This window comes from Ahaetulla prasina, chromosome 1 (assembly GCF_028640845.1).
Source record: "Ahaetulla prasina isolate Xishuangbanna chromosome 1, ASM2864084v1, whole genome shotgun sequence".
In the NCBI taxonomy this organism is placed as follows: domain Eukaryota; kingdom Metazoa; phylum Chordata; class Lepidosauria; order Squamata; family Colubridae; genus Ahaetulla; species Ahaetulla prasina.
The window spans coordinates 48402277-48427746 of NC_080539.1; the positions used below are offsets into that span (position 1 = coordinate 48402277).

The 25470-nt window shown below is 38.1% G+C and overlaps 1 protein-coding gene across 1 annotated transcript in view; it reads left to right on the forward strand.

Annotated features, from left to right (window-relative positions):
* The first annotated feature begins 897 nt into the window (after positions 1-897).
* Positions 898-25470, forward strand: part of LOC131189192 (phosphofurin acidic cluster sorting protein 2-like) — a 183196-nt gene continuing 158623 nt past the window's right edge. The window contains exon 1 of the mRNA XM_058165165.1: positions 898-1193. Coding sequence (XP_058021148.1) covers positions 994-1193 — 200 coding nt within the window. The 5' untranslated portion in view covers positions 898-993. The remainder of the gene's footprint in view (positions 1194-25470) is intronic.

The window sequence follows — 25470 nt, forward strand, 5'->3', positions numbered from 1 at the left end:
GACTTGAAAGACCACCTTGGAACAGATTGATGTAGAAGAAAATCGCTGATACGGATAGTAGGGTTAAGGGATCTGGGCAACAGAAATCTGGATGACCACAAGATGGCAGCAAAAGAGATACATTTTTGCAGCCCCCAGCCAGCATTCTGGGAGTTGAAGTCCGCACATCTTAAAGCAGCTGTGGTTGAGAAACACTGCTTGGATAGTCTTCATTAAGTCTTCATTGGCCTGCTTTCATTTGCCCATTCCCTGCCATTCCCTGAAAGGGTATTTAGAGACCTGCTAAACTATAGAGCCCTAGATTTCATCTCCAGGACTTGCCATGTGCTCCGGTTGGATAAGTGTGGGGGTGCATGTTTGTCAGCCATTTCTCGAACGTTGGGGAATTTTCCTCCACATCTTTGGATATCGTGAGCAAATTTTGGTCCAGCAGCAGCTCAGTTGCCCTTCCCATGTTCAGTTTTTGATCAGGCAGGGTTGTTCTGGCCATAGTACCATATTACTTCACCGATGCCATACACGTTTGTTTATTGAACTGAAAATCCCACAATACACATCAATACTATTTTTTTTAAAAAAATAGACAACACAGTCACAACAGAGACAGAAACATGAAGAATGCTTTTATTACTAGGCTCTTTCTTTATTGGGTAAACTACGTGTCACTCAAGTTCTTTCCAATCCTTAAAGTCTGGTTCCCCTCCCTATTTAAACTCTTCTTTCCCCAGGCCACGCCTCGTCAAGCCTTCCCCTTTTCAAAGCCTGCCCCTCGCGTCGGAATTGGCTGATGCTGTGGAAACAGTTTCTCCCCTCCACGCTGGTTGGCCTACCGGCGCGGCAAGGTTTGCCTCCGACGTTCCCGATTGGCTGCCTCGTCAGAGGCTCCGCCCCGTTCGTGCTGCGAGGAGGGGATCGGGGCTGGGCGGAGGGTCCCGGCCGCCCCCCTACCTTCCCTCCCACCGCACCCAGTTTAGGTTCCAGGGTAGCGGCGCGATGGCGGCGGCGGCGGCGACGACAGCGGGCTCGCTGGGGTCTGGGTCAGGGCCCGGGGGGGCGGCCAGTAATGCTTTCCCCCCGATGGGCACTTGCGCGGCGGCATCGGGGGTCTCTGGGGGGCTCGGGCCGGTCCCGGTGCCCATGAACCTCTTCGCCACCTGGGAAATCGATCGCTCAGCGCCCAGCTGCGTGCCCAGGTAAGATGGGCGGGATCCGGCGGGGGTCCTCGCATCAGGGAAGGAAGGGATGTGTGGTGCGGGGTCTGGGAAGGGGACGGATGCAGCGGAGAAGCCGGGCCGTGGCGGGCTTCACGGGGGGATGAACATGCTATGGAGGCGTGGCGCGGTGCGGCGCTGACATAACGGGGTGCTGGAAAGCGGTTGGAGGGGAAATGGGGAGAGCATCGTCTCGGATCTCCGTGGAATAGGTGGGAAGCATAGATGCAGCAGATGTGGACTGGGTGGGTTGGATTTTAGATGTGAACCCTGAGGACACACCTCCAGGGCTTTTCCTTTAACACACACACACCACCATCACGCATCACCGGAAAAAGAATGTGCACGTTGTACCTGCCCAATGGAAAGCTGAAGCTTCCTTATGATTTTTTGAGGTTCTTCAGGAAGTTTGGGTAGGGGTGGGTCTCTGTTTAGGTAGGAAGACAGCACCCTGATTTGTTATAGCCTTCTCCAGAGCTTAGTGTCTTTTCTACATGCTAGACTCCCCCCTTCTATAGATGATGGGAAGTGCAGTTGAACATAACTGGGAAGAGCACCATGTGGGAACTCTATGTGAGAAGTGAATAGTTTGGGTATTTTTAATCCCTTGTTTTGTCTTGAAGAGAGTTCATGGATTCCTGCCTTGGATTCCAATGAATGTGAGAGAATCCTGACTCTAAATAGCCTGAGTGGTGATATTTGGCCCAGGATTATTTCAAAGACAAAACAACAGTGTAGATGAGCAGTTGGGCTTTGTGATAGTCCATTGGATCTTGGCTTATAATTCTCAACTCTTTGTCAGAGCAGCTGTCCAAAAAATCTGGTAGCAGACAGTAACATTTTAAGGGTTAGGGTACAAAAACCTTGATTTGAATAGAGAGGCATTTTGAAAATGTCTCTTATATTCAGTATTGTCGTTATTTCCATTCCATTTTCCTTATGATTCCCTAATATCTGCTTTAAATTGGCTTTTCCTAACTTTTATGCGAGACTACAGTATTAGATATTCTTGCCCAAAGAACACATGCTGCTAATAAACATAAATGTAAATTATGTAGAGTGGGGGGAGATGATATCACTGCATAATGCTCACATGTTCATATAGTTAATTTTCCCCAGCATATTCTGTTTTTGTATTGGTTACCAGGATTTATTCCTACCTCCTTGTGCTTCCTTATTGATATGAAGAAGGCCCTGATATCAACAAAGCTGGCTGCTTACAAGAGAAAATGTTTTCATAAATGTTAACTGGTTCAGAAAGAGAACCAGAAAGAGAAAACATGACATCTATATTTTGGCTTTCTCCAATGAAGTTTCAGCAGAATGAAGTTTACCTGAACATGTGTTAACATAAAATGCTTTCGACACCCCTAAGTCTGCATTAGGGAACTAGTGTGTTTGGAGTTTTTGTCAGGTTGCTTGGCCATTTGCTTGAGAGACAACAACTCTTGTGGCTGTTCTGAGATAAGCTTTATGCACGTTAAGGATTCATTTGGATGGTTAGCATTATTGGATGATATTAAAGCATACCCACAAGTTTGCTTGAGTTGTCCATAGCTGTACTATGTTTGCTGTAAGAGGGTCGCAAACTGGACAAGGTGCACCTGACTATAGAGGAAGTATGCGAGTCGGCTATCTTTAATGATACACAGAAGAATTTTTCTTCTTCCATATTGTTTGGTATTAACTAGACACATTTTTTGAGGAAACAAATGACAAAGAATGTTTTGTATAACAACAACAATAATAATACAACTAATTTGCTGAGACACAGATGAGTGAGAAAGGACTAAGTGGGTAAACAAGTGCTCATGTAAATGCAGAAGAGGGTAGGCTACTAAGGCAAGCTGCTGCTGAAAGGGTTTGTGTATCCATGGGTTCTGTGTCATTCCATGGCAACTGATGGCAACTGTCTCTAAGCAAAAGAAATCATGACTTGGAATCCTACTTGTAATAGCAATGTGAATTGTTACACTCTTGACTTGCTTTTCAGCCAGTGCATCCCGTTTTGCAGTTTCCTTTTTTACAAAGGAAATAGATTCTTTTTTTTATTAATATGCTGTTTGCTTTGTTACTGTCTTTGTGAAGAGAATTAAAGTCATGAAAAGTAGAAAAAAATCCAAGAAGATATCCGTCTAAAAGCTTCGCTATTCAACACTGCTCCAGCTTCTTTAAACTTCTCAAGCTTCTGGGAAAGATGTGAGGTCCTTCATGTAGATTAATTTAGCTCAGTTTTGGACAGGCAATTTATTTACGTGCATGTACTTGATAAATATTTGAATATCATTTGGTCATGGTATTTATAATTTGTGCTTTCACTAATGGATCTGGAAAGTGCGTGTTTGAGCCTCATTGCTGTAATTTCACTGAACAGTTTGCAATGGTCTATACTTGGTGAAATAGTTCTTCCCATTTCTACAGCTGTTGGCCTATTTGGCAGGTAAACATGTGTCGCAACATAAAGCTGTATGCTTATTGTCTTGTCCCAATATTTGTTTTTGGAACAATAGGAGACTTCTCTAAACTGTTATCCTCCAAATATATTGGGATCACAGGAAAACTAGATGTTACCAGAGAGGGAAGCCAAGCTTGAGAACTGGGTCTGCTTTTGCAGAAGATTGAAGACATTGTTTACCACTAAACTGATGCCTAAGCAGCTGACCTCTTACAATGTGTCCTCTTTCTTGTTGTTGTTGAAAGATACAATGATAAGTTGCTTTGAATTGTACATGAGAACAGATTCCTTTTTATTGTGGTTGGTAAATGAGTCTTTTCTTGTTTTGTTGGGCCTTTCTGACGAATCTTTTGTGATCAGATTGTATTTGTTTGTTTTGTTTTATCAGGTGCTATTTCAATGCTTGAATTAACACAAACTGTGATGTTTGAAATACAGATATATTGGAGCACTTCAGGTTGCTTAGAAACAGGAGAAAAAGAAGATCAAGAAAGAGTAGGGAGTGTTCTATTTTTTTCAGAGAAGGTAATTTTCTGCAGTCCAAGACAAAGCCAATATCAAGTGGCCTGTTGAGATGATCCAAACGCCTTGGAGGAATACATCTTTATCCAACTTGCATAACATGAAAGCACATCCTTCCACCTCTTCTTTAGCTTCCCCACTTCCTCCTCTCTAAAAGCTCAGGACCAGACTCATTACTTAAACTTTTGCAGAGAAATTCAGAAGATAATAATAATAATAATAATAATAATAATAATAATAATAATAATAACAACAACAACAACAACAACAGCAACAACAACAACAGCAACAACAACAACAACAGAGTTTGGAAGGGACCTTGGAGGTCTTCTAGTCCAACCCCCTGCCCAGACAGGAAACCCTACACCATTTCAGACAAATGGTTATCCAACATTTTCTTAAAAATTTCCAGTGTTGGAGCATTCACAACTTCTGCAGGCAAGTCGTTCCACTTATTGATTGTTCTAACTGTCAGGAAATTTCTCCTTAGTTTTAAGTTGCTTCTTTCCTTGATCAGTTTCCACCCATTGCTTCTTGTTCTACCCTCAGGTGCTTTGGAGAACAGCCCGACTCCCTCTTCTTTGTGGCAACCCCTGAGATATTGGAACACTGCTATCATGTCTCCCCTAGTCCTTCTTTTCATTAAACTAGGCATACCAAGTTCCTGCAACCGTTTTTCATATGTTTTAGCCTCCAGTCCCCTAATCATCTTCGTTGCTCTTCTCTGCACTCTTTCTAAGTCTCAGCATCTTTTTTACAATTCAGCAACCAAAACTGAATGCAGTATTCCAAGTGTGGCCTTACCAAGGCATTATAAAGTGGAACTAACACTTCACGTGATCTTGATTCTATCCCTCTGTTTATGCAGCCCAGAACTGTGTTGGCTTTTTTGGCAGCTGCTGCACAATGCTGGCTCATATCTAAATGGTTGTCCACTAGGACTCCAAGATCCCTCTCATAGTTACTACTATTGAGCAAGGTACCACATATACGGTACCTGTGCATTTTTTTTTTTTTGGCCTAAATGTAGAACCTTACTTTTTTCACTGTTGAATTTCATTTTGTTATATAGCGCCCAATGTTCTAGTCTGGAAAGAGGAAAGAGTTATATTGAGAATGAAAATGGAGAGAACGGAGATGTAGTCAGAAATCCTCTTTAAATTATGCGATACATAAGTATGTAAACTAATAAAAATTTGGGATCATGAAAGGAAGGGAACTTGTGAGGAAGGGTCAATTGTTTTGAGGTTGTCCACAAAGTATGTGATACTGTTAATCCAGTCTGGCATTATATAGTACTGTAATTTCCCAGAATCTTGCTATCCAATCCTTCATCTGGACAGTTTGGAGACTTTTCTTTTATTCAACATGGGCATTTTCTTGTTGTGGAATGATCCAGAATTATGGATGGATGGAGCTGGTCATTTATGATCTATGTGAGTTTTCTGTGTCTTCTTTCCTTAGCCCTATTCCAGTATTAATCTGTGTTTTTAATTTTTTTTTAATAAAATCTCTGACAGTTCAAAGACAATGTATAAAGCTGAAAACTACACCACATCATTTGGAGAAATGTTGCATTGTTAGGATAATTGTGTTCTACTATGCATAGTTAGGAATGTGTGGGTTACATTAGTATGCTTTCAAAATGAGGGCCTAATTAAATTCCATTTTTTGTCTGTAACTCATGTGATACATAGCTACTCAAAAAGATCATTGGATATAGAATAATATTTAATGACTATTACTAGCAAAGGTTCCAAAATATTACTCTAAAGTTCTTTTATAGAAAGATAGATGAGCAAGTGCTGAAATTTCAAAGTATTTTTTTAGCTTAATATAAAAAGCAGCATAGATTGTTTGTAGGAATGTGGATAAGTTTGTTCAATTGTCACTTAAACATAAAGTTATCCAATTCGTATATCTCCAACCAGTAAGCTATAGCACAATTATCCTTCACGTTTTAACATATTTCTGCATTTCATGGGACACTTTTCCAGGATAAAAAGTGCACCAAATCTTTATGGTAAAAGTACCACACATTTGCAAAAGCAGTATCAAAACTATAACTATTAAAAGATATTAGAAAAATTGCATGGGGAAATACTTTATATTATGATAAATATGTCTACTTGTGACTACTTCAAAGCTAAGGTAATATTTGAAAAGCATAACTTAATGAATGAAATGAAAGAAAAAAGGTATGTTCTGAGTCTATGAAAATAAGAAAAGGATTAATAACATGGTCTGCTCTTGAGTGGAGTTGATGAATTTATGAAAAATCAAGATCTACATTTAATTATGAATGAAAAACTGAAATATATGTCAGAAAGTAAGCATTGATAGATAACCTAGGTTAACTCTGCATATAAACCTGGGAAATCAAAAATGTGTGTTAGCTCTATGTTAATGTTCAGGTAGAATAGTGTAATAGAAAAAAATAGAGAAGAATTTTTGGGAAAAGCAACCAATATTTTGAGCAAATGGTAGGGGATATGAATAGATGGTTGATAATAAGATGAGAATAGTACATGGGACATGATTGAGAAAATTAATGAGAATGGACATTGGTAAATACCTGCTTAGAAAAAGGATTCTCTCTTTCAAATATATGGTTTAAACACAGATCTATTAATATGTCCATGTGACAAAGGAATGAATATAAATCCAAATGCATGATTAATTTGATAATTTAATCATGAAAAATTAGAGAATTAGTGAGCAAGCTATACAATATAAAAGCATAAGTTTTTCTGAATGTGAGGCATATTATTTCTTAGTGGGTGATGGGAAAAATGGACATGGGAAAAAAAGTGAAAATAGAAGGACTGCAGAAAGAGAAGGTAAAAGTCCTATGTGGAAAAATTTTCAAAAGCTAGATTAATCTCAGAATGAATAAAAAAGGAAATGTGGAAAATGCTTGGGAAAGGTGAAAAAAATTATGTAATAGTGTCACAGATTGTGTTATGTTATGCTAATTGGAAATACATAAAAGGATGCTTCATGGAGTGATGAAAAAAGCATAAAATTATTGCTGTAGAAAAGGTGAACAAAATATGTTGGCTAATATATAGACAAAACATAGTTGCAAAGAATATAGTCAAAGCAAGGAATAGTTAAGATCACACTCTGATTTTGCTAGAAATAAAATTGCTTGATGGAAAAATGCTGATCTTGATTGGAAATACTGATTTTGATGGAAACAAAAAATTGACTGGATAAACAAGGACTCTCTTGCAGAATGAGTGGAAACACGAATAAAAATGAGTATATAATTTTGGATGAAATTGAAGTGAAGGAATACTGGAAGGAGTGTTGTAGAGCTGTGTATTGGAATGTTAGTGATATTTTAAAAAGAATTGAAATGAATGCCATGAAGATGCTGATTAAATGCTATGAAAATGGTAAGGCTACAGGTACAGTTGGTTTAATTGAAGAAATTCTAAAATTAGGATGTAGTTTTCCTGTAGGGTAGCCTTGAAATTTGTTCAGTGTGTGAGAACATTGAATCTGTTGAAGTTGAAGAATGCCATTATTGTTCCCTGTACAAATTGAAAGGCAGCAAGAATGAATGCAATAATTACAGTGGGGTTAGTTTCTTAAGTATGCCTGGGAAGGTGTTTGGCAAGCTTCTTGTGGAAAGAGTACAAGAAATGGGCAAAATTGGAGAAAATAGCCTCTAGTTAGTTTTTGCTCTTCCTCATATCATTGAGACATCTGTGAGTGTAATAAATGAGAGTTGGATTTGTCCAGAGAAATATGAAAGTTAAATGCCATAGGGATGAGATAGTTATGTGTCTGTGGTAAAACATGATGTATGTTTCAGAATGAATGGATGCTGAATAAATGCAAACAGAATGGGAGTTGAGAGCATTATGCTGGATGCACACGATGAAATCCTCAGTAAGGACAGGCAGCCATAAATGAAGCAGTGTGTGAACATTGTGAAAGAAAAAAGTACTTTGCTAATACAGAAATGTTGAGGTACAATGAAAAGTGTACTAAACTAGTTTTATCTATTTTTAAAAAATATTGTGCCTTTGATTTCTTAGATTTAGTATTTAGCCCAGAGTCCTTGAGAGTTGGGTGACATACAAGTTTAATTATTATTTATTATTCTTTTCTGTGCTACGCATATTGATTATCTCAAAAAGGAATAGGATGATACGTATGTGTGTCTTTCATATTTCATATTATAGTCCTCAGCAGTTTTGATAGAATCTTCTCTTGATTTTCAGCATTGAATAATTTTCTGGTGGCAACAGGTAAGAGAGGTATATCTCCATTTATTTGAATAGTAAGTACTCCTAAGAAAGATTTTTTTAAAAATAATCAGTTATTTTACTTAAATATGGGCAATGGGTGACCAGGTAATTGTAATTGGTTTGCTCATTTTTCTTTGAATCTGGTGACTACTTCTTTTTTGCTTCTACAACAATTTTGTCCTAGATTTAAATTCAGACATTTTTGGAGTTCCTTTGTTTGTAAGCTCTCTCTTACAATATTTTTAAAAATATAACTCATTCCAAGCTCTGCCTGTGAATGAATCTTGGGGAGCATAAATATTAAGCTCACCTGAATGTCTTAAGTGTAGATAGAAGAAAGGTTTTTGACCAGAATTTAACTATATAAACTTTATATAGAATTTAACTATATAAAATTTAACTTATAGAACTATAATTCTAATACCCAACATTACCAAATACTATTTGGTCCTTATCTGAATGATTATATCACTGTTTCCAATTAATGAAAAGAATGTTCAGATGGTAATATTTGATATATTTGAGTTTACTGTGTTTTCTTGACTGGGTTGCACTAAATTACAGTGTAGCAATCTCGTTTTTACACGATGGACAATCAACTATTACCTTTTTAGGGAAGTAATCATACTTTGATTAAACTGTTGACTTGGTATTAGGTGCAGAGAATCTAATCCTTCTGTGATTTTCTGGCTTATTCTGCTTTGTTTTTTAATATTCTGCCAAAGATCCCGAGGAATTCCAGAATGTCAAGTTAAGACCACCTAAACAAAAGAAGGGAAACAAACTAGGAATTAGCAAGTAATCCATGAATACTTTGCTTGCCTACAAAACTGATTTAGGCAGGTTTCTAATTTGTTCAACATATTGCGATCAAACAAGCCATGCTTAATGTGTTGCTCTGGAAGAAGTCAACTGTCAACTGACTTTAATTCATCAATGTTGTTACAAAACCTTGGCATTTGTCTTTCAAGATGGTTCATATGCCTTTTATTAAATGCATCCAGATTTTTCACCAAATAATTCTCTGTGAAGGGAAGGGTCAGCTTAGCCACTTACATTTGCTAAGAACATAGCAAATAAAAAAAAAACCATTGAAAGTGAAGCAACTTGTGAATAGCAAATGGATGGTGATATCTTAGGGTTGGATGCCTTTGAAGATTAAGAGGATTATTTACTGCTGCTTGGAAAAAGCTGCTTACCTGGTGAATCTAACTCTTTTTGTAATATTTAAGTGGAGCTTCTCTTCCTATTGCTGCATTTGCTTCCTTTTATTATTCTTTGTTGCTATTCCTGCTGGAAAGAGGGAGTCAAATGCATGTATTGGTTTGCTTGTATGTTTCTGCTGGTTTTTTTTTTTTGGTTTGAGGCTTCTGGCAGAGAAAAAATCCCACATGTGGCCCTTTTAATATAGGTATACATACATATTCCTTGAGGGAGGAGGAATTCTCCAGGGCTGTTTTCCTCTGTCATTGACAACCCAAAATGGACAAATTAAGAAAGCTGGAGGGAAAGCACAGGATTCTTGTCTCCCTGTATTTTTTTTCCCTTTTACTCTTCTTTATTTCCTAAATTCTAGGTTCGCTATATTCTGGGTAAAAATGATAGTACAGCTAAGTACTATTATTGGCTGCTGTATCTGTTTCAGATCCACTAAATTGCAATGTCGTTTTCTGCCTGCCCCTCCCCCCATTTCCCTTTTTCAGTTCCTGGTATTTCTGGTATTTATTGTTTCTAGTCCTTCATTTTCTTCTCATCTTGCCCAGAATATAAGGAGTGAATATTAAAATAAGTGTCTCATAACAGAGAAACTTAGTTTGATTTTAAAGCTTGCTACAAGCCAGTGATTTTACCTGTGGCCACACATTAACACAAAGGAGGTGGATAAGGGATTGATGGACAGATGAAGAATAAATAATATTCAGAGACAGAGGACTATTAAAACCCTATTGTATTTTAGTTAGCTATCACACAGTCACACTCCATGAGCTGGCATACCCTATACAGATAGTCCAGAGGTGGGTTTCAGTAGGTTCTGACCAGTTCTGGAGAAATTTTGAGTAGTTTGGAGAACCGGTAGTAAAAATTTGTCTGGGCCCGCCCCCATCTTTTCTTTGCCTCCCAAGTCCCAGCTGATTGGGAGGAAATGGGGATTTTGCAGTAACCTTCCCCTGGGTTGGGGAGGGAATGGAGATTTTACAGAATCCTTCCCCTGCCATGCCCACCAAGCCACGCCACGCCCACCAAGCTACATCCACACAACCGGTAGTAAAAATTTGTGAAACCCACCACTGAGATAGTTGTCGACTTACAACAATTCATTTAGTGAAGGTTCAAAATTACAGCAGCACTGAAAATAGTGACTAATAACCATTTTTCACAGTTATGACATTTGCAATATCCCCATGATCATGTGATCAAAATTCAGATGCTTGGGAAGTGGTTCATATTTATGACGTTGCTGTATCCCATGGTCATGATCGTGTAATCCCCTTTTGCGAGTAAAGTCAGTGGGGAAGCCAGATTCACTTAACAACTGTGTCACTAACTTAGCAACTGCAGTGATTCATTTAAAAACTGAGGCAAGAAAGGTTGTAAAATGGGGCAAAATTCACTTAACAAATCTCACTTAACAACAAAAAGGTTGGGCTCAATTGTAGTTGTAAGTTGAGGACTACCTATATTGAAGGAAACTTATAGGCAAAGAAATATAGTCAGTCTTTTTGGAAAATTATGATTCTTATATTTTGTATGATCATTTTCCAGGTGAAGCATCATTAAATATACTGAGGAATGGATGTAAGAAACACCACTGTGATATCTTTCCTTACACCAAAGGAAATTATCCTTAATTTCAGGAAATTATTCAAAGAACATGAATTCTAGTGTGGTTACAAACTAGAGTGGTTGACTTAGATGCAATTTTCAATCTTTGGGTAACCCAAAAGATTTGCAGCACTATTTTGAAGGGAAAAGGGAATTCCATTCTGAGGGTTTTAGAAGTTATTTTTAAAATATTTTAAAATATACTGGATCCGAGCATGTTAAAAGAAAATACTGCTGGGAAAGGCAGTTGGAGAAATGCCATCTTTCTCAAACATGGTTGTATTCCTCCATTCTTTTCTCCTCTCCCCCTGCCTGCTCTCATTCAAAGTAGTATGCATGGTAGGTGTAAGTAGATTAGGTTGAGATATTTGTAGAGACAACACAACTCTCACTAGACACGAAACTCAACACTTTTAAAAAACTGTGAGAGACCGTATTTTAGTACAGAAAGTTGTGTCACAAAAATATTTCAGAAATTAGGAAGTAAAGAACAGAAAGCTGTAAAGATGTACTGTGACCATAAACAGAAAGTTCTGCTGACTGTGAAGTTGAAAAGCAGAAATGGTCTTTGGTTCCTTTTAACAGTGCTAATGGGTGGGAGGGAATGTTGAGAATCAAGCTATCTCATATAAAAGATGAGGGGGATTACATTAACATGACTTCATTGTTACATTGAGCTCTATTCTTGTTAAAGGCATTAAAAACTTTGTATTCAGAAATGGGCACAAAGGAAGAATGGGGGTAGGGTGGATGCCAGGAAACTATGAATCTGTGTGAATTTTTTTTAATCATATGAATCAACCCCTTCTTTAGAATCTCTCAGGTTTTTTAAAAATGGACTAAAATCCCATCTAGCCTTATACAGGTAATCCTCAACTTACGACCACGGTGAACCCACAATTTATGTTGCTAAGTAAGAAATTCATTAAGTGAGTTTTGCCCCATTTTACAGATTTTCTTGCCGCATTGGTTAAGTGAATCACTGCAGCTTTTAAATTAGTAACACGATTGTTAAGTGAATCTGGTTTCCCCATTGACTTTGTTTGTCAGAAGGTCGCAAAACGGAATCACCTGGTTCTGGGACACTGCAACCGTCATAAATGAGAGTCAAGCATCCGAATGTAAATCACAATACCACGAGGATGCTGCAATAGTCATAAGTGAAAAATGGTCATAAGTCCCTTTTTTCAGTGCCGTTGTAACTTCTAATGGTCACTAAGCGAACTGTTGTAAGTTGGGGATTACCTCTACTTTCTGTATTTGTCCTTCATTCTGTCTAGAGGTGTCCATCCCACAAAAGTGTCCAGTCTCCCAGGTTAACCCACAAGACTCCAACCTTTTGGGCCCAATCAACAGATCTGGAGTTTTGAGAAACAATCAAGTGCCATTGCAAAGTGATGCCATGGGATAATGCTAAGTTACCAAATAGCTGTTGTGGTACTTGCAGCCAGTTGCAAAATAGTCATTTCATAGAATAGTAGTAAGCATATCATTATTCTGAATAAAAACCCTGAACAAAGAGCAAAACTCAGGTCAGATCCAAAACAGAAAGAATGCCTTTGAATCAACATTTCTCTTGCTTATATAAGCAGGTTGGTTTTTTATTTGTTTGTTTTGCTACCCTCTGCAGCACAAAACACACTTGTTAGTTATTTTTTCCTCCAGAACTTCCATCTTCCTGAACACTCCCTTGGTATCTCTCCCACCCCTTTTAAACTTTCTTACACATCAAGCATCTTAATATTGTCTTCAGCAAAACTGTTGTTCTTTTTTCTCCCTGGCCAGTAGGAAAAAAAAGCCTACAAACTTTTTTTAAAAATAAGTTAATCAAAAGAAGCAAAAAAGAAGCTGACAACTGTGCAAACTTGGTGGTTTGTGGAGTTATTTACAAAGCAATTTTACATTTTAAACAAAGAATATCACAATATCTCCAACCCCTGAGATATATTCCAATATCTCAGGGGTTGCTACAAAGAAGAGGGAGTCAAACTGTTCTCCAAAGCACCTGAGGGTAGGGCAAGAAGCAATGGGTGGAAACTAATCAAGGAGAGAAGCAGCTTAAAACTAAGGAGAAATTTCCTGACAGTTAGAACAATTAATCAGTGGAACAACTTGCCTCCAGAAGTTGTGAATGCTCCAACACTGGAAATTTTTAAAATGTTGGATAACCATTTGTCTGAAGTGGTGTAGGGTTTCCTGCCTGGACAGGGGGTTGGACTAGAAGACCTCCAAGGTCCCTTCCAAATCTGTTATAATTATTATAATATTGGAGCAAAAAAAGTTTGGAAAAAATAAATATAAAATGTATCTTTGGTCTAAAGAATGTAAATAAATCTAAAGATTTATTCTTTAATCTAAGGATTTATTATCAGAAGAGATATATATTTGAAATAACATATTTTCTCTCTTAATTGAATCATATAGCACCAGAAGATCTGAAATCTTGTTCTTCTTTTCTTTTTTTCCCTTCTTTTTCCTCCTCCTCTTCTTCCCCCACCCCGGCCCTTGATAAATGCAGGGCCCTCTTTTTTTCAGATCAACTAAGTGTTGATCCTGGTTGCAACAAAATTGACTGTCCAGCTTGTCACCTGAACCTGACATCATGGATTGATTGAGAGAAAGTGATTGGCTGAAGTCACTCACTTAAGGCTGGACTAGAGCTTATAGTTTCCTGGTTTCTAACCTGGTGCCTTAGCCACTAGACCAGGGGTCTGCAACCTTAAATACTCAAAGAGCTATTTGGACCCGTTTCCCACAGAAAAAAAAACACTGAGAGCCACAAAACCTGGGTGGGTGTGGCCAACTCAATGTCACTCACTTCCACTAGTCACATGACCCCCTAGCCACGTCTGCCAGCTGGTCATTAGGGCAGAGAACCACTGGGAACCACAAAATCCTTTTGACATATCTCTCTCTCCCTCCCTCCCTCTTTCTCCCCCTCTCTCTCTGTATTTCTCTCTCTCTCTCTCCCCCTCTCTCTGTATCTCTCTGTCTCTGCCCTGGCCACTTCTCCATCCCCCACCTTGCCCTTACCTTCTTGGGCAGGTGAGGAGTGACTGGGAAGGGAGAGCGAGGGGCGGGGCCAGCCAGTCGTGGGACAGCCAGACAGGGAGCCACAGCAGAGGCCCCAAGGAGCCGCATGCAGCTCCGGAGCCACAGGTTGCTGACCCCTGTACTAGACCAAACTGGCTCTTGATCGTTACAATCTGAGAATATTCAAAAGAATAAGGATTTTACTCCTATTGATTTTGTATTTTTATTTGTATAATAGGATTGTAAAAGTAAGTAAAATGTATATTTAGGGTCATTTTACTCAAGCTTCAGTATTTGAAATAAAAGTCCTGGCCTCCCTGGGAGATGTATTTCATAGGAAATACAGGTTTGTTGATTCTTGTGGACCTGTCAGTAGCTATCAGTACCATCTGTTGCGGTATTCCTCTGGACCAGTTGTTTGAATGGGTAGTGAAGAGCACAGGTTTATTTAATTTACTGCTTCCCTAGGAGGGTGGTGGAAGATGATAGCTTTGCATCATGATAGTTGTGTCATAGAATTCCTCAAGATTTGTTTATTTCCATGCTATTTAATATCTGCATGAAACTGTAGTGGGAATTGTGTAGGGTTATGTGCTGAGTAGTCATCAATAGGAGGATGAAATTCATCCGTCCTTTTCATTAAATGAAGCAATGGGTATCCAAGGTTTGAATAGACTAGGGTTGCAAACAGCCAAAAAATTGAAGAAAAAATGAAACGGTCCAGATAAGTATTAGTATTGAAAAACTACACTTATCTTGAAAGACCTGAAATCTTGTTTAGAAGTACTTCTGTATCCATCACTGACATAGGAGACATGAAGCCTTGGTGACTAAGACTGTATTTTTATACTAGCAGCAACAGAATATCAGTATATTTCAGAGTAGGGATAACCAGACTGATATAGCCTGTTGTACATACTTTGGCAAGCTCTCAATTGCATCACTGCAATCCTTGCTTGTGGTTACCATACATTATAGTGCAGAAATTAGTTCAGAAGGGAATTGTGAAGCTAACTAAGATTGCCAATATGGTAAAACTACCATATTGCTGCTGCTTTTAAATCCATTCCCAAGAATTGCCTTAGCATAGAATTGTTTTCATGGGGAGATTAAAATGTTTTTAGCAATCTTATAATTCTCTCAGGGTCATTCAGGTGAAGAGAGGAGGGAGCTACTTTCTTATGCATATTACTGAATTACTAGGTTCATATTTTGCTTTATGCCACTTTTTGGTGAATAAGCCTCTGGCCAAATTCATATATAATGTTAAGTCATAAATCATGATTTACATATCACAATAGCAAGTTCACACATCCCACAATAGCAAATTCATACAACATTTTTAACTAAATAAAAATCACAAAATGATGTAACGTGTGATCTTAGCTAATGAATCACTATAGCTATGAATACTTTCAAATGTCTCCTTGGCAGCCCAATTTGAATTTTCTCTCTGTAGTTTTTGATTCAAGTACATTTTCACAGCATGAAGGTGTTAACACATTAGAAAACATTCTTTATAAAGACAATTGTTTTTGTAGTGTAAAATTTGCCAATAATTCAGCATTACAAATTTAGCAAATTCAAGGGAGTTCCATTATAAATACAGAAATCCTAATAGGTTTCTTGGAGTCCTGGTGAACTCAACTGCTTGCTCACATTGCAGTGCAATTGACAGTTACATATGCTTGAATGTGGAATCTAGTTTTGCTAATAGTTTGAATGCTAATGGTCATTCTTAATTCAGCTTTATTCCCTGCAAAATAACGCATGTATATTTTTAATAATTCATCATCTATTAATTAGTTTTGGCAATACCTATTTTTAAAGATCTACTCTAATTACATGGGAGGAAGAACCTTTTTAATAACTTAAGGGAGAATAGCCAATTTATGCCTTTTGACAGCTAATTTCTCCTTCAAAGTCACAGCTTTGGAGTTTCCTCCAAAGGTGTAGCTAGTTCTCACTTTCATTCTGAAGGAGAAAAGTGCATTTGTCTTCAATTTGCATAGCTTTAATGTGGCATAAAAGGTAAAGGTAAAGGTTCCCCTCATCTCCATTTCAAAGCCGAAGAGCCAGCACTGCCCAAAGACGTCTCTGTGGCCGGCATGACTCAACACCAAAGGCGCACGGAACGCTGTTACCTTCTCACCAAAGGTGGTCCCTATTTTTCTACTTGCATGTTTTATGGCTTTCGAACTGCTAGGTTAGCAGAAGCTGGGACAAGTAACGGGAGCTCACCCCGTTACGCAGCACTAGGGATTTGAACCGCTGAACTGCCGACCTTTCGATCGACAAACTCAGTGTCTTAGCCACTGAGCCGCCGCATCTCTTAATATGGCATAAGCCCTTCCAAATAAGTTCTACTCCTCTCCATTTTTGCCTCCATTTTCACTTATAAGGGAAGAAGAAAGCCTCATCCACTTTTATGCTTGTCCAAATTCCAGATTTTACACTTGTTATGTCAGACTTCAGTTTTTGTGCATGGTGCTTTAAAAGGCAGTGCAGTTCACCCCTAGAGGCCCTGAAGAACTGGGAGTTGCCCTCTTGGAAAAGGTCAGTTATCTCATCCATTCCAGGACTGCACAGGGTGTGTATTTGTGAACTAATTATTGCATCTCAGTTATTAAATGTAAGCCTTCACTTGCAAATGCAACTAGTCAAAAAGAGCTGCTTGTCGAATTTTTACAGGGCCTGTAGTTTGAAAGGGCCCTTGCTCTCACACAAATGAGTGTGGTGAACATCTGTAAAAGCTTTTCTCCAACTTTAGTAGACTGACTCAGCCTGGAGGAGATTCCTAGCCCTTTTTCTGTAGACAGACTGATTCCTCCATGCTGCAAGTCTTTTGTCTCTTTAATGGAAAGTTTAGTTTATTTAATTTTATTTTAAAGCAGAAATGGACAAGTTACATAATCTTGGACCACATAAAGCTCTTGTCATGTTTAGTGTAGTGTGTGAATAGTCAGTTCAAACACCCAACACGAATGATAATATTTTTCTCCCTACTTCACGCTGGTGGATCTTTGGAAGGATTCTAGCCCCAGTTGCTCTTTACCTCCACCAGCGAAATTACTTCCTGAACCACAGGCAGCATATTTTAAATACCAGCAGCTGAGGGGATCTATTGTCCTCTTGTTCCTCTTTATGAGCTTCCTAAATACTATGTGTGGTAAAGAATTCTGGACCAAGTGAGCATTTGGCTTGATCCCATAGGAGAGCTGATGTTTATTCTGAAAGACAAAAAGGGTAGATGAAGCCAACATAATTTAATATGCATTTATATTTATTCTGCTATTCAACTTGAAAAGCTCTTCAAAGCAGCTTTGTAGATTAATAAGCATGAACCACTGGATGTACAGACTTCCAATACTCAACACAAGAGGGAAAAGAAATAGGAAAAGGAAACTTGAAGACAAATATTTAATTTTAAGGTTATTATAACTAGCCAAGATAGAAATACATTGTTCACAATTCTGAAACAGGCCCCCCAAAAATAGCTTGGCCTTTCTAAAAACCTGAGATACAGTTCTTGGCTTTAGAATCATAGAAATTTCAGTTCTTCACCACTGAGCCCAACTGTCTCCTTCAGGAATGAAAATTAAAGCATACATCTTTAACTGCTTTTTAAAATAATAAGAAAAAGGAAAAAAAAAAGATGCAGAACACAAAAATACGTGTATGATAATATATAATTGTACTACAAATGAATACACTCACATATATACCGATATCTATACATACTTGGCATACTTGCATTAGAAATATGTAATTTACTATAATGACATATAATTTATATTTTGTTTTTTCTGTTGTATTTTTTTCTTATTTTTAATGACTTATTTTTTTATTATGTATGCATTTTTGTATTTTGTATCTTGTGTTTTTTTTCCTTTCTCTGAAAATTAAAGCATGCCTGCCAGGCCATTGTCCCTTCAATTGCATACATCCAGTGAAGGGGAGCATTGAATTATGTATTGGACACTTACATTTCATTTTGTTATCTTCAGCCTACTCTTTGTCTAGCCTGTCAAAATCACTCTTTTATGTCATGTATAAATTAGATACATTTTACCTTTTCTTCATTGTTAATTGAAATGTTGAAGAGTACCAGCCAGGTCTAAGGTTTGTCACACTTCATTGGATGCCTCCCTTCAGTCTGATGAAGATCTACAATGAACACCCTATTGATAAGTGCAGTTTTTGAGCCGGCTGTCAGGCGTAAGAAACCAGGAGCCAGGATAGAGTTCAAAAGCATTACAAGTTTATTCCATGCAATGTATATATAAGAATCTGATCTACTAACGGCGCCAGATAAAAGTCAACAGACTTTAAGGGGAATTGGATTTAGGTCTCTTTCAGGGGGCATAGGGACTCCAGACTGATGTTGCATTTGACCCGCCCTCTTGGGCTCCGCCTGGCCATCCACTATATCTCTATGTGATATGCTATTTAATTGTCATGTTCTCCATCCCACATTAACTTGACAATTGCAACGTCACAAAGGATTTTGTCCATGTGTTATAGAAATCAAGATATATTATGTACATATCATTTCTACAATCTATTAAATAAGTTGTCCAATCAAAAATTATGATCAGGTTAGTCTGGCAAGACTTGTTCTTGACAAATACATGCTATTTTCTGGGAATCTTGGCATTTTCCCCCGAGTTTGATTGCTGTATAATCTGTTGCAGAATGTTTCTAAATATTACCTGTTTTCCCCAAAATAAGACATTATCCCCTGATAATAAGCCCAATCGGGCTTTTGAGTGCATGACAGTAAGGCCAAGCGTTTATTTCAAGGTTCAAAAAAATATAAGACAGGGTCTTATTTTTGGGGAAACACAGTAATTTCAGACTGAGTATTCTCTAATGTTGAAAGGCTTCTTTTTTTACCTCTTTTAGAAGATGAAGGATATAGTTTGTTTTCCTCTAGTCATCTGGCATTTAATTTGTTCTCCAAGATTTCTAATAGTTTACTCAGACCATTACCTGTAGTAGTGTCTTCAAGACAGTAGGATACAGTTTGTGTGGCCCTGGAGATAGAAACTTGTTCAAAGTAATTAAATCTTCCCTGACTGCATGTTTCTGTCAGTTCCAAGCTTCAAATTTTTTTCTTTGTTTTATTCTATTGTTCACAACTGTATATATTATTGGAGATGATTGAGATGAAAGGGGAATTAAATTTGCTGTTATAATTTTTTTTGCGTTTGAGCAGCTGGTACATTACATGGCTCCTTTTCATCTTTTATACATATCTGAAGAAGCTTTTTTTCCCTTCTTGTCATTCTGCACCATTGTGAGTTTTAACATTACTGATGTTCCCTCTACAATTCAGGAGATATGTGCTGACATGCGTAAATGCACACATGCACGTCCGGGCAGACACACACTTCTGTGGTAACCCTGTGGTAAAAATATGCTCTACGTGTGAATTTGTTTTCCTACGTTTATTTTTTTTTTCTCAGTAGATTGTTGGCAATCATGCTTTTAGTTTTTTCAAGTTTTAGGTGCTATAAAACTCAGCTTGAACTCCTTTGCTCATTAGCTTCTCCTGTCTCCATTGGTGGTGTCCTACTTATTGCTGTGAGGATATAACATCTTTTGAAGTCTAAGATTCATATTTGACTCCACTGATCTTTTCTTCAGCATTACGTAGTCACTTTCTCCTAGTTTATTTTTTACTACTTCCATTTTATCAACTAAATCTTTTCTGATGGATTGTATTAAGTTAAAAATAAATGATTTTCTTGTCCCTCTCTTCATTCTGTGATGTTAGTATTGACAAAGGAAATCAGAAATTCCTTGAGAAAACCATGTTTCGCAGTTTATTTCATAGATATTGGGTCAATTAAAGTCTTATCCATTATTATTATAAGCGCTGTTTGGTTTTGGAAGGCATCATATACCTAATCTCTTAAGTAAAATGAGCTTTGGTAGCACCAATCGCAGAAGTCAGTAATTCTCTCATGGCAGCCTCTGTCCTGTGAAACAGTTCTCCCAAAACCAGATGATGCTGTCTCACTATTGAAGCAGGCAGTATAAATGATGCTGTTCAGGAGAGCCCTTGATGGTTAGATTTTATTATTGGGAGATGGCTCTGTTTTATAGTTTTGCTAGTTTAAGTTATTGCTGTATGTTATTTTCCACTGTACTTGATTAAATGTTTAGTGCTTTTTTTTGGGAATGGAAGAGAAATGCAGCAACAGAAAAATAAAATTAGGGTGTCGACTAAGGCCACAATTTTTCGATGTGTGATTAAACAGGCTAAATAATAGTAACTCACTTTCTCACATAGCAAACAGATTTTTTAACTGACTCCCTTACTTTAGGGAAGGCTACACCAGGTATTCCTTTGGGGCCTGCAATTATTTTTAATTTATCAAGTTGTTGGGGGCCTACTTTACGGTGTTCATTTCTAACCTCTATAGATCATGATTGGAAGACTCCCATGTTATACAAATGGTCCATCACAGATAACTTAGAACTGCTGAAGCGTTGTTGGAAATAACTTCTCACCAATCTGGACATTGCAAGTAAGAGCAAAGAGACTATTATAGATGAAATTAGCATGACCACCTAAGGAGATGGTTTTCTTGTTCTTCTTTATACGGCAACCTAAATGGTAGAAGCGGCAACAAATGGAGATAGTGGGGTCTGTTGTTGCTTTTCCTTTTCTGTGCAACGCAGCTGGTTCAAGCAGCCTTCCACAGTGGTGTCAAGCATCTCTGATTTGCAATTTGGGGAATTGAAGTTCAGGACCTCAGGAGATCTCCAGGCTGGGATAAGCTGACTCAAGGCATTTACTAGCTCCTCTTCCTATTATGTCCCAGCGCACAGTACTGGCAATTATGTTTTTGATGTATTAATATTTTATGTTAACTCTGAAAAATAAGGGGGGAAAGACATGTAAAGTATTGATTTTAAAAATTAAATTGTAATCATAACAGTAATTGGCAGAATTGATTGACAATCTGATCTGAGTCCCATGCAATAAACTTGGGTTGTAAAAACTCCTAAATGTCTAGATGTTTGTTTTAGAATTAGAAAAGAAATGATGAACTTTATCTTTAATTATAGAGTTGCTATCACACCTCCTGTAAAAATACATTGTAGCCTTAATTAAAGGCTGTAAAATTTAAATTCTTGGAGTTCAGGATTTCCAGGAGTGGAACAGTGAGGAAATGAGAGAAAACAATGTGAAAGCTACTATTCCTTGGAAGTGCTTCAACAGTGATGATCGTAAAGTGCTCGGCTGTTTAATTTAGTAATAAATAAATTATAGGATTCATGAATCCAGGCAAGAAAGCCTGTCCTTAATAATAGAATTGCTAAGAGCAAATTATAGGTTAAATACTGAGTTTTTCAATACTGCTCATTCGGTGAATATAGAAATGCTAAAAAAAAAATGCAAATACATTTTTGATGATAGAGAAATTCAGCTTATGACTTGATATGTGACTAATTCATAAATTATAGTTGATATACTGTTTTTCTGGTTGATTGCATCTTTTATTTTCTTTTTATTTATTAGTCACTCAGAGACATCAAAGAGTTGTGTGGCTTCAAAAATTAATAGGTAAAGAAAAATAAAAATGCAGTGTTCTAGTTCAGGATTCGTCTAGATGGGGCAGCTTTATCTGAAACCTTTGATGTATGTAGCATGCATCAGTCCAGATAGCTAGATGCCTGGATTAATTTATGTAACACAATAAGACCGTGATGGTGAACCTATGGCGTGCGTGCCGAGGTGGCACTCAGAGCCCTCTCTGATGGCATGCGAGCCGTCACCCCAGTTCAGCTCTGCCACGCATGCATGCGCACCTCCCACTGGGGCACATGCGAGGAGGGGGCATGTGCATGCGGGGGGGGGGATGGGGCACATGCACAGGGGCTGTGAATTGGATTTTGGGGGTTCGGTGGATGCATGTGTGTGCTTTGGCCACTCGGTCCAGTAAAGGTTAGCCATCACTGCCATAAGGGATTTTATTAACTGTCAGTCCACTTCTAGAAACAATTCAGGTGCTAGTTGTCATTATTAAAACCATACTTGACTCAGGGCCTGGATATCTTTGAAACTACCTGCTCTGGGATGAGTGCCTATTCCAATAAGAGCTGAGATCTGCTAATGAGCTCTTCTGTAAAAGAGTGCCATTGACTGGGGCCCCATAGCAGAGCCTTCTTGTGATAGTACCCCTTCCATGAAACAGTTTCTCTTGATATCCAAACTACCCTATTTCTTGGAACTTCTGAAGAATTTTCAAGATATGATGCTTCAGGAAATCATTTGCGGACAATGAGAATTAATGTATTCCAGTTGGGTTGCATTTAGGGAATATTTTATGATTTATGATTATGGTTCTGTTTTTCATTTTGTTGTTTGATGTAAGCCTCTTACAGCTGTTGGGAACTGAGCTGTATATAAGCCATAGTAAATAACAATAAATTTGGATGCATTTTATTATTGCAATCTAGGGGGTGAAACATTTGGATGATGGCCTTCACTTATGATCTGTTTTAGAGCATTTCAGAAGCATGCTAGTTGTTGTTGACAATAACATGCAAGGTTAAATCAACAGTCCTGCACTCATTATCTCCAGTTTATGTACATACCGTTGTCCAAGGAAGATAACTAAGATAACATGGTGCCTTCCAGATATTTTGGATATCAGCTGTCAGTGAAAATATTTTATTAGTCCCAGCAAGCATGGCCAGTGACATTGGCTTATGGGAACTGAATCCATAATAGCTTGTTTTGTTTCCTTGTATTAAAAAACAGTAATTATGTAGAGATGAAGTAGCTTCATGCAGTTTCTTTTCGTATTGTCCTGCTCGGACAAAATAGGTCATCTGAGACCTTTCAAATATTGCTAAAATACCATTCAATCAGTAAATTTGGCCAATAAACTGACCTTTGGATATAGAATGGATGTATCACCTTAGTTTCTTATGGATTACAGCCATAAAATGGATTACATATAGATCAAAGGGGCAGTCCAAAAGCCTCATGCAAATATCTATCACAATTCCAACCCATTCAAGATCTCAGTACCCCTAGATTAGGGTACTGGAATTAGGCGCGTTTTACAGGGGAGGTTCTGGTGGATTTGGAAAGGTAGCAGTTTGACTCCCAGAGGCCCCCCATTCTCATGCCTGCCCTTAAATGCTCTTTTAAAGAATGGGGAATTCTTATATCTGCATTTTTCATACTATACCTGGTTTTATATTTCTACAGGTAGTCTTCAACTTACATTCGTTCATTTAGTGACTGTTCAAGGTTATAATGGCACTGAAAAAAGTGACCTATGTCTGTTTTCCACAGTTACAACAATTGCAGCATCCCCATGGTCACGTGATCAAAATTTGGATACTAGGAAATTGACTCATATTTACGACCGCTGCAGTGTCTTGGGGGTCATGTGATAGCCTTTTACGACCTTCTGACAAGCAAAGTCAATGTGGAAGCCAGATTCACTTAACAACTGTGTCACTAACTTAACAACTACAGAGATTCACTTAACAACTGTGGCAAGAAAGGTCACAAAATGGAGCAAATTCACTTAATAAATGTCTCACTCAGCAAGAGAAATGTTGGGCTCAGTTGTTTGGCTCAATAAGTCGAGGACTATTTGTACAGGTAGTCCTTGACTTACAGGAATTTGCTTAGTGACTGTTCAAAGTTACAATGGCACTGAAAGAAGTAACTTACGAGCGTTTTTCACAGTTACGACATTTCCAGCATCCCCATGATGATGTGATCAAAATTCAGATGCTTATTATGAGCATTGCTGTGTCCCAAGATCATGCGATCCCCTTTTGCATCTTTCTGACAAGCAAAGTCGGTGGGGAAGCCAGATTCACTTAACAGCTAGGTTATTAGCTTATCAACTGCAGTGATTCACTTAACAACTGTGGCAAGGAAGGTCATAAAAATGGGGCAAAACTCACTTAACAACAGAAATGTTGGGGTCTATTGTGGTCGTAAGTCGAGGACTACCTGTACTTAACTCCAGATAAAAATAATCGCAGATACTGTAGAGTTCCTCCTCATTTTATCTGCTTTTAAATTATCATTATCAGGTTGCCAGTCTGTTTCCAGACTCAAATCAGATGTTAGTGATTAACGTCTTTGACCCAGAATATTCTATTTTTACCTGCCCAGGCATTTTGGTTATCTTCTGAAGCCATCCTCTTAGTATTCTTTCTTTCTGATGGTAGGTAGACAGCTGTAAGGGGGTGTGCTTAAAATTATGGAGCTTTATTTATGACATGCTTTCCCCAGCAAGGCTTTTCTTATACTTTGTGATGTCTTCTTAATGTCGTTAAGACATCCTTCTTCCTCCATCATTTTAGTAGTGGTATTTATGTTTATATTGTTCCTTTAATACTTAAACATCTATTAATTGTTTTTCATGATTACCTTTACTATTGCTTTGAATGTTTCTAAAAGCTTTATAATATACTTAAGGAATTATGGATGCTGAGTGCATTAGAAATACTGCTGCTGCTAATATACTTGTAACAACATGTCTTGGATGCTCTCAAAAAATGACCACCGCAGCTGTCACAATACATTTATTTACTGAAGGCACACATGCTCAGAAATGCCCACTCTGTCAATGGGATCTTACACAGGTGGCACAGTGGTTAGAGTGCAGTCCTGCAGGCTACTTCAGCTGACTGCTAGCTGCAGTTCAGCAGTTCAAATCCCACCAGGCTCAAGGTTGACTCAGCCTTCCATCCTTCTGAGGTGGGTAAAATGAGGACCCAAATTGTTGGGGGCAATATGCTGACTCTGTAAACCGCTTAGAGAGGGCTGTAAAAGCACTAAGAAGCGGTGTATAAGTCTAAGTGCTATTGCTATTTTAAAATTACCTTCGATTTTCTGCTAATGTTAAGTGAGGTTCAGTATTATTGTACAAACCCAAGGTGATATAAGCACGAATATGAAAACAATATTAGTACCAGAGGAAATATATCTTATCTGCAGGTTCCACATTTTTAGTTTCTAGTTCACAATTTAAAAGGGTATCACAATTATGATGCAACTGTTCAATGCAAATATTGCCTATCTAGCAACTGTGTGACTAAGATGTAGGCTAATTTTTGGGTACACTTAACATCAAAAAATGTGGCTTAGTGGTTAGAGTGCAGTACTGCAGGC